General features: G+C 39.4%; 1 protein-coding gene across 1 annotated transcript in view; it reads right to left on the bottom strand.

The window, feature by feature from the left end:
• Window positions 1–10124, bottom strand: part of UBE2G1 (ubiquitin conjugating enzyme E2 G1) — a 21763-nt gene extending 11639 nt beyond the window's left edge. The window contains exons 1-3 of the mRNA XM_007454249.1: window positions 10092–10124; window positions 9496–9556; window positions 6976–7078 (exon numbers count right to left, since the gene is read on the bottom strand). Coding sequence (XP_007454311.1) covers window positions 6976–7078; window positions 9496–9556; window positions 10092–10124 — 197 coding nt within the window. The remainder of the gene's footprint in view (window positions 1–6975; window positions 7079–9495; window positions 9557–10091) is intronic.
• Window positions 10125–10650: the final 526 nt, after the last annotated feature.

Below are 10650 nucleotides of genomic sequence, written 5' to 3'. Positions count from 1 at the left end.
GGAGCCTGTGCTCCGCAAATGGGAGAGGCCACAACAGTGAGAGGCCCGCATAACGCAAGGAAAAAAAAAATAATAATAATATGGCTAGGGCTTCCCTGGTGGCGCAGTGGTTGAGAGTCCGCCTGCCGACGCAGGGGACGCGGGTTCGTGCCCTGGTCCAGGAAGATCCCACATGCCGCGGAGCGGCTGGGCCCGTGAGCCATGGCCACTGAGCCTGCGCGTCTGGAGCCTGTGCTCCACAACGGGAGAGGTCACAACAGTGAGAGGCCCACGTACCACAAAAAATATATATATATATATGGCTAGTACAACTGAGGAACGGAATTTTTAATCTTGTTTAATTCTAATAGGCACACGTGGCTGTGACTGTTGTGTTAAGGCACTGCAGAGCACTGTCATTTGCTTAGGAACTGTTCCTGAACAACTGTCAAAACAACATAAGTCATTCTTAAAGAAAACCAATGAAAAAAAGTCAGCCTTATGGGGCAAAAATGACAAAGCTCCTGACTTTTGTCCTTGGTACTAGCTGTTTCCTCTGTTTGAAACACTGTTCTCCCTTTGTCATATTCAGAACTCAGCTTAAATGTTACCTCATGAGAATAATTTTACTTGACTACCCAATCTTAACTAGCCACTCTGTCCCTCTATCACACGGACCTCTTTTCATTTCTTTATTGCAAAAGCAATTCACACCTCTGATTCTCTTATTGTAAGATGTACACCCCATCAGAGCAGGGTCATCTGACTGTGTTTGTTTCAGATCATCCAGAAATGGAATCCCTCAGCTCATTAAATGGTTTTCGTTCACTTAACAAATAGATAATGATTATCTACCTATGGGAGGCACTGTTGTATGTAAAAGAATACAACAGGGACCAAAACATTAGAGATCACTGATTTATGGCACTTACCATTCTAGAGTCAGAGGAAAATATCAAGAAAAATACCGGTAATAAATACTGGAATGATATGAGCAATCTATTGTTAAATTTATTTTTTTTAATCTATAGAAGAAGCCCATTTGCCTTTACGAAGAAAAAGTGAGGGTATGTTTATATACAAATAGAAAAATGTCTGGAAACATGACACCAATATATGATAATAATGGTTAATTAATGGAAGCACAAGATTATGAGATTTTTTTACTTTCTGCTTTGTACATTTTGATATACCATGAATTTTTAACTACAAGCAAGTATTAATTCTTATTGCCTTTTTCTAATCATAAAAGCAAGATGAGGGGAGTTAAACAAAGAAAGGTAGATCATTAACACCAAACACTTCTGAATACTTAGGAAAGGCCACTAGATTCCGAGTATGAAAAGTAACCTCGACTTTAAAAACCTCGAAACAGAGTAACTGAGAAATTAGAAGAAAGAAAATAAGGGTAGTAAAGGGCTTACCAAGAAAAAGAAAGAATATCCTTTCCTATTGCACAGGAAGAAAACAGACTGAATGTAGTACAGATATCCAGGGGTAAAAAGAAAGCTGACAAATTTTATGTCTTCCTTATGGTCTTAATTTTCATAATTTATGAGACTATCTATTGAAGGGAAAAAACATGAAGACTTGAGGGAAATGGAGACTAGAACAGCAGTTGTAAAGAGCGCATTACACTATTAAAGAGATAAGTCTACCTTCTCGGACTATGTTACCCCAACTGGATAAATCAGTGACAAAACTGGCCTTAGGAAATATTAATTCTATGAACTAGCTTTTCAAACTGGGGCTGCAAAGCTAATTAAGTGAGTCACTAACCAGTTTTCTTTATAAACAAATAAAAATAGAATAAAAAGGGCTTCCCTGGTGGCGCAGTAGTTGAGAGTCCGCCGGCCTATGCAGGGCTCGTGCCCCGGTCCAGGAAGATCCCACATGCCGCGGAGCGGCTGGGCCCGTGACCCATGGCCGCTGACCCTGTGCATCCGGAGCCTGTGCTCCGCAACAGGAGAGGCCGCAACAGTGAGAGACCCGCATACCGCAGAAACAAAAACAAAAACAAAAACACTTTGAAAGCCACAAATACACAAAATAGCCAAGAATCTATGTAAAACAACATCAAAACAGCTACCACAAAGCCCATGTACTTTATCCCACTGGTAAGACTATTCCCTGATACTAAGTTAGCTTTCCTGGGTCCCTAAGTTCTAACCGATATCAGATCTACTTAAAAGCTTTATATTAGGAGCTTCCCCGGTGGCGTAGTGGTTAAGAATCCACCTGCCAATGCAGGGGACATGGGTTCGAGCCCTGGTCCAGGAAGATCCTACATGCAGAACAACTAAGCCTGTGTGCCACAACTACTGAGCCTGCCTTCTAGAGCCCGCGAGCCATAACTACTGAGCCTGCGCACCACAACTACTGAAGCCCATGCGCCGAGAACCCATGCTCTACAAGAGAAGCCACTGCAATGAGAAGCCCGCGCACCACAACAAAGAGTAGCCTCCACTTGCTGCAACTAGAGAAAGCCCGCGCAACAAAGACCTAACACAGCCAAAAATAAATAAGTAAAATAAATTTTTTTTTAAAAAAGCTTTATATTAGCTGATTGGAATCCCTATCATGAAAAACTGCCTTAGTCTACTGAATTATTTTCAATCTTTAAATTTTAATAGGACTATCCTTAAAAGTTTAAAGTACACAATTTTAACTCTGTCTGCAATGTCCTCACCCATTCTAAACTAATCATGCAGTTCCTTACAGTTTTTCTCCTACAGGTGGAATCTTTAACTTCTCTAATACCTGTGAAAATCCTACTTGTTATTTTTAAAAGCCTAGTTCAGTAGTCCCAACTTGTGGGCACAAACTTCTAGTGAACAGTGAACAGCCAAGTTAGCAAAAAACTCAGAACACTCAAAGAGTACAAAACATAGTAAACTAAATATTAAAATGTCACATATTCACTATTTTTCAAATATATAAAGATCTACTATGATGAACAAAATGAAAGTTTATGAGCAGCATCAATGAATTAAAAATACCTTCCCTCCCATTATACATTCTCTTCACAGATATTAACAGTATAATTACTAGCATGATGTTAAAAAGAGGTATGAAACCAGTAGTTTCACATTTGAAAAGGTTGAGAAATCTAGGCCTAGTTCAAGTTTCTTCTATTAGACATCCCTTACTGTTTTTGTATTAAAATTATAAAAATGTTACAAGTATCAGATCCTATCATTCTGCCATATTTACTTATTTAAATGATGTACCATATGCTGCCATCTGAAATTTTGCTCAACACTGTTCTTTTATATATTCCTGATAATATCTGTCTCCTGTTTATTCATTTTTACCTGCCACAATTTTTCTATTATAATCAAAATGTTTGCTTCCGATTTCTTTTGCTATTACAAACAAGAGAATGCTGAACATTCTGAACTCTTTCTAGGCATTGGGTTTTACCCTAGAAATGAAACAAGACAAAGTTTAAATAACTGTTTAAAGTCACACAGATAACAGTGGTAGACTCAGGGAGCTAAACAAAGACAGTCTCCAAAACTCACATTCTTAAGCATTAAATGATAAGTGGCACGGCACTGCCAGTGATCAATCAATTTCTAAGCCATGCAGGCAGCAGGTTCATCCCCTCCAAAATTTCATTACAGAATATATGGCTTGCGCCTCTAAGCTTTAAACAGAACTGTGGAAGAATTTTGTTAGTGTAAAAGAATATTAATCAGAGAGTTTAGTTAGCCACCTCTTCATTTTCTATATACCCACTCAAGGTAAGGCAATAATACTACAAAATACATATAATCTTAAGATTCTCCAAATTCTTCACATCATTGGCAGAGGTAGGAAACAAAATAAAGCATACTTCTTGAGCACACTAGCCATTAGTGATGAAAAAGAGATACAGGAAACGTACACATTCACCATTCCCTCATACAAATTTATAAGATTTATGATTACATGGTGCTACCCATGTCTCCTGAAGTTTCTGTAAAAACCTACTGCCATCCTACCTGACATTTTTCTTGCCGAGGATATGGGCAGCTAGCCACACTACTTGATAATCATTAGTCTGAAAATAGCAGGCATGTCACACCAGTTTCAGAATGTTTTTCATAGAAAGAAAGCCTCAAGAGGGGGCTTCGCTGGTGGCACAGCAGTTAGGAATCTGCCTGCCAATGCAGGGGACACGGGTGCAAGCCCTGCTCCGAGAAGATCCCACATGCCGCAAAGCAACTAAGCCTGTGCACCACAACTATTGAGCCTGCGCTCTAGAGCCCACGAGCCACAACTACTGAGCCCGTGTGCCACAACTACTGAAGCTGGCGCGCCAAGAGCCCGTGCTCCAAAACAAGAGAAGCCACCACAATGAGAAGCCCGCGCACCGCAAGGAAGAGTAGCCCCCGCTCGCCGCAACTAGACAAAGCCAGCATGAAGCAACGAAGACCCAATGCAGCCAAAAATAAATAAATAATTTTATTTTTTTAAAAAATTCCTTATTTTCTAAGCCAGCTAAAATCCAATTTCTGTTGCTTGTAGCCAAAAGCCTACTAACTATCACAGTTACTAACTCTTCAGTTCCCACTTTAGACATCCCTTCCTCTGGGAAAAATTCTCTGACACACTCATAACCTGCCATGCTACCAACGAGTTCTCACAACACCTAATGCCTTCCTCCATCATGGCTGTCCTCAAAGTGTATTAAATAACTATGCAATGAGCTGTCTTGCCGACTAAACTGTAACCTCTTTGGGAGCAGTGACTATTAGCTAATTCAAGATCATGTTCCTAGCATCTAGCATAAGAGTGCTGAAAAAACATTTGGAAACTAAATGAATGAGTAATGTAAATGCCAGTATACTGCTTTATTTTTGCAACCATTCTAAGAAGGAAGTCGCTAAAAGGGATGGCCTAAACTCAATAAACCATAAACCTCTTTTTTGAGGGCTTTAAAAACAATTTTATAACTATTAGCACATGAATTTTAGAAAAGGTCAATAATAAAGAGCAATCATACCAAAGTAATTTTGGATGATTATTATAAGGTCTGTCAATTGCATTAAGGCTTCATTACTCACAGGATGTTCAAAGTACGTGTGGCACTGAGGTTAAACTGCAGCCCAGGTGCAGCCAGTGCTCTCATCAGGAAGGGACAGTGCAGAAGTGACAGCAGTTGTCTCGTCAGCAACTCCAGAGGAGCCGCCACAAATGCTTCTGCTGTCCACACCTCAGATCAAGAGCCAGCAGTTTTTAAATGTATACGAAAGGCCAGAAATAGATTTCTATTGGCGGCAAGAATGGCCTAATTAGTGCAATGAGTATTAAAGTGTCTCTCTTTGGTGAAGCTGAAGGGACACAACATATATATGGACCAGCTGATAATATTTAGAGATGCTTGCCACCATCACACGAAAAAAGTGTAAGAATTTTGCAAGGTCCTTAGAGATCGAGGTCAAACCTGGATGCCTAGGTAATCTTCTACACAGACATTAGTTTAGAAGAATTTCTCTTGTTATCACATATCAACTTTAAGATTAACAAGATTCTGTCACTGGGATGTTGCTGTATCTCCCTTGAGTAAACTTTCACGCAACATGTTCTGATTTAAAAACCTAGAAGACCAGAACCTCATCAGGCTCATAGGCCAGGCTGTATGTATGATTTTTGTGTGCAAAATTTGGTAAGAAATTTGCTTTCAAATAAATAATATTAAGGTTGTGGAGGAATACCTCTAGGATGGCTTTCATTGGCTACTGTTATTTACCAAACTAACATCGTAGAATGACTAAATTGAGTTATTTTAGTTTGCAACAATTACCAATGCAGGGACTTCCCTGGTGGCACAGTGGATAAGACTCCGAGCTCCCAATGCAGGGGGCCTGGGTTCAATCCTGGTCAGGGAACTGGATCCCACATGCATGCCACAACTAAGAGTTCATATGTCACAACTAAGGAGCCTGCGAGCCGTAACTAAGACCTGGTGCAACCAAATAAACAAATAAATATTTTTAAATAAATAAATAAAAATAATACCATGGGAAAAAAAAACAATTACCAATGCAAACATACCGCTGGGAAATCAGCAAAAATTTTGATTGGGAATAGTTGTGACAAAACATAAATCATTTTTTTCAGACCTCAGAAAACCCCCAAATCAATACTACAGCTCAACTCTGTACGTCATATACCAGTTTGCTCTGGTATAGAACTAGCTCTGAATTTTCTCTTACATCAGGTGTTGGCGAAGGGGAGACAAAGGAGTTACCATCTCAGAACATCTAAAATAAAACTATTTCACCATCAAAAAAATGTTTGATGTATCCAAATCCTTGCTGCTTAGTACCATCAAGGACCACAGTTGAGTGACCAAGTATACTCCCCAAGAAGGTCCCTGCTGTCCTTCAGTTGCATGTCTTTGAGAAGGTTGCTGCATTTTTTTTCAATACCCCAACTTCTATAAAAAGTGTGAGGGCTTCCCTGGTGGCACAGTGGTTGACAGTCCACCTGCAGATGCAGGGGACATGGGTTCGTGCCCCGGTCCGGGAGGATCCCACATGCTGCGGAGCGGCTGGGCCCGTGAGCCATGGCCGCTGAGCCTACGCGTCCGGAGCCTGTGCTCCGCAACGGGAGAGGCCACAACAGTGAGAGGCCCACGTACCGCAAAAAAAAAAAAAAAGTGTGAGATTTGTACTAGTCACTAACATCAGATAGTCAAGATCCATCTTACAGAACATTAAATATTAGTAAGTTTAAGTTGGTCTGCAAACACACAGAACAGAAAATCAGACTGTGGTCTTTGAATCTAAAAATGTATTACGTAACATATTTAAGAAATTCCATCTTTTCCTACTGCTCTTTGATTACACCACATTCTGTTGTGTATCTTTACATCAGTTAATAGTGATTAATTGAAACTGATTAACTTTATCACTTTTATAAACTGGGAAACTTCAGTTTGTCAAAATAGTTTATATTTCAATTACTAAAAGAGCTCCACTTGGATGTTAGTTCCATTATACTTACTAAAGTGTATCTGGAGGACCAATAATAAGGACTTCCCATCGGTAGAGATCATTGTCATCTATTAAACCTGCTGAAAAGCCTTCCACTGGGTTTTTGTTGAGTTCTGTGGAAAAAGAAAATGTTTATCAAAAATTTTAAGTAAATAATCTTCACCCAACATTCATTACAGAACTTGAATATACATGTTATAAATTCTAACCTGTTAAATGAACACACCTGGATCCATTAGCAAAATGCTACCTGACGTCCAAAACATTTCCATTTCTATAACACAAAGAAGCAATGGGTAAAGCAAACTATCCAGAAGATCAACTTCTACTGTGCCCTTTTACTTCTACCCTGGTTTCCAGCTAGGTTCTTACCATTCTAGTAGCTCTCTAGTGGTATATAGGTATAGCCATACAGAGAGCTTATTAAAATGCAGGTGTCAGAACTTCCCTGGTGGGCCAGTGGTTAAGACTCCACACTCCCAATGCAGAGGGCCCGGGTTTGATCCCTGGTCAGGGAACTAGATCCTACATGTCACAACTAAGACCCAGAACAGCCAAATAAATAAATAAACATTTTTTTTAAATAAAAAATAAATTAAATTAAATAAAATGCAGGTGTCAGGCCCATCCCCTAGAGATTCTGGTTCAGAGGGAAATCAAACCAATATTTCTGGTAATTCTTATGCTGTGGTCTTTAGGATACATATTCAGAAACACCAAGAGTGCCTGTTACCTTTTCATTGGAATTTGCTGCTTAAGCAACCTTCATTTATACTAATAACTATATGTCTACATGAGTAAGTCCTATGTATTCTTGGGGATATACAACTACAGTTGGTGTTCATGCGTGGCCCATCAGACTCTGAGCACAGAGAGAGCAGAGGCTCCATCCATCCTGCTTATGTGTGTTGACCCCCTTGCTGACCAGAGTTTCCAGCACCCAGGAGTAGCTTAAGAATAAGAGCTGGATAGCCAGGAGATGGAAGCAACCTAAGTGTCCATCATCAGATGAATGGATAAAGAAGATGTGGCACATATATACAATGGAATATTGCTCAGCCATAAAAAGAAACAAAATTGAGTTATTTGTAGTGAGGTGGATGGACCTAGTATCTGTCATACAGAGTGAAGTAAGTCAGAAAGAGAAAGACAAATACCGTATGCTAATACGTACATATATGGAATCCAAGGGAAAAAAATGTTATGAAGAGCCTAGGGGTAAGACGGGAATAAAGACACAGACCTACTAGAGAATGGACTTGAGGATATGGGGAGGAGGAAGGGTAAGCTGTGACAAAGTGAGAGAGTGGGATGGACATATATACACTACCAAACGTAAAATAGATAGCTAGTGGGAAGCAGCCTCATAGCACAGGGAGATCAGCTTGGTGCTTTGTGACCACCTAGAGGGGTGGGATAGGGAGGGTGGGAGGGAGGGAGACTCAAGAGGGAAGAGATACGGGAACATGTGTATGTGTGTAACTGATTCACTTTGTTATAAAGCAGAAACTAACACACCATTGTAAAGCAATTATACTCCAATAAAGATGTAAAAAAAAATATGCACGAAAGAAAAGAAAAATAGCTGGAGCCTACAGGAACGGCAGTAGCAACATGAGATTTTCCTCTTGCAGAGAGAGTGCTCTAGCACGGATGGGGAAGGACGGGGGCTGGGGATAAGAACAGAGGCAAAGAACTAGTGAGGTGGCGAGGACACAGGCCATGAGGGCACCTTAGAGGAGACAGGTGAGAAACAGTTCCTAGAGACACAGAGCTTAACAAAGTAATGACCAATCCATGGTGAGCATCATGTCAGGATTTTTTCAACAGCTTTAATGAGATATAATTGACATTCGGTAAGTTGCGCATATTTAAATTACATTATTTTTTTACATATTGATATATGTAAACAGCTGTGAAGCCATCACCACAGTCACGATTGTGTGTGTGTATAAATATATGAATCACCAACAAGCGGCACTGGTTGGCTCAAATTGAGAAGTGGGACAAAGCGCACAGGAGAGCAATTGAGAGAGGGCTTGCTGGGAGGCTGAACAGGTTTGTAATTCTCATATAATTCCTGCCATCATCCTCAAGGAGCTCAGTCTCATGATAAGTAAGTATAATGCAACTCAGAGTGCTATAAAGACTGAACACAGTGTGTTAGTAACTGAGAAGAAAATATTAATTTTTTGAGGAATCAGAGGTGGTTATTTCAACAGATTTAACACTCCAACATGCCAGTGAAACACAGAGAGAGCCAAAAGTGAAAGTTTATTTATATTTAAACATGAATGGCTTCTTTTCTCAAAATTTGAGGGGAGATTTTTTTTTTTATTTATAAGTCTAGTATTTTTGCCTAACTGGCAAAACAGATTTTTATAAATAGTTTTAAATCAGTACTTGTTTTGAAACACAAGAAATGCATTTTTACTTTTAAACAGCTATTCTAAGACATTTTTTAAATACTGAAAATGCAAAGAAATTGTATTTCAATCTTGTTATTTTGTTTATCAATGCAAACATTTACGGAGTGCCAATATGCTGCAGACATACTGGGAAAGATGTGAAAGTCCCACTTTTACTGTCAACTGAGGGACAGAGTGGAACATAGACAATTACAATCTGGGCAGGTAAATTCTACACTGAGTTATCTCATTTCTAACCTTTCTCTAGACAAACACTGGTATATTACTTAGACCATTTTCTCCAACACTATATGCAAGAGTCTTATGGAAGATTCTATAATTTATCTAGAAATCACCTAATTGTTGCATTTTACATCAGAAGTCCAGTGGAATTTTATAAGTGTAGGTGGGTAAATTCTTAAATTAGCATACATGGTCAAAATTACCCTTGAAAACTTCCTTACACTTTCCATAAAGTAAATTATTCCTTCTCACTTTTGTCAATACACCGTAAGTTCTTTAAAAATCTTTTGCACATTCTTTCCACGCTTTTCTTCTACAGGAGTGATTGTGTCCATTCCTTGTTTCACTAAGTAATGCAAAAGTAATGCTGCAAGATGTCCATCTATCTCAGTTTTGTCATGGCTTTTGCCCCTAGCCTAGATCCATGGGTATTTAACAGGCTTAATCTACCTATTAGTGGCAGATCGTTACCTACCTTCATGATTCCTTCAAGGTCCAATTCCTCCATGGGGCCTTCCCTAAATAACTTACCAAATAATCTTCTTTTGACTTCTGCTAAATTCCTATTAATCATACTTTTAGTCTGTACTGCATCACCCGGCACTTAACTATCAGCTCCTGATTCCCACAGAAATAAACAGGCAATTAAATGCTCTAACATTAGTACAAGAATTTGGAGGGGCACAAAGAAGGGCATATTATAATCATGAAGAGACAGAAAGGCGTCTAAAAAGAGAAGAGACATCTGAAATAAGACAAAGGATTTTGGTGGAGATGGTGCAAGGCTTACACAGAGGAACATATACAAAAACTTGAAATATGGAGATCAGCATATGGGGGGCGGGGCGGGGGGGCGTCATACAGCTGAAGCTAGATAGCATGTCGGAAGGACTGCAAAGAGCCTTTAGAAGCCATGTTAGTTTAGACTTTATCCAGAGAGAGATGATGAGCCTTTGAAGAGTTTGTTTTTGTTTTGTTTTGTTTTTAAAACAATGAGGTGACCTCATGAGATTTACTTTTTAAAAAACCAATCT

The sequence above is a fragment of the Lipotes vexillifer genome, unplaced genomic scaffold, assembly GCF_000442215.2.
Source record: "Lipotes vexillifer unplaced genomic scaffold, Lipotes_vexillifer_v1.1 scaffold680, whole genome shotgun sequence".
In the NCBI taxonomy this organism is placed as follows: Eukaryota; Metazoa; Chordata; class Mammalia; order Artiodactyla; family Lipotidae; genus Lipotes; species Lipotes vexillifer.
This window is presented reverse-complemented; position numbering and strand designations above follow the sequence as displayed.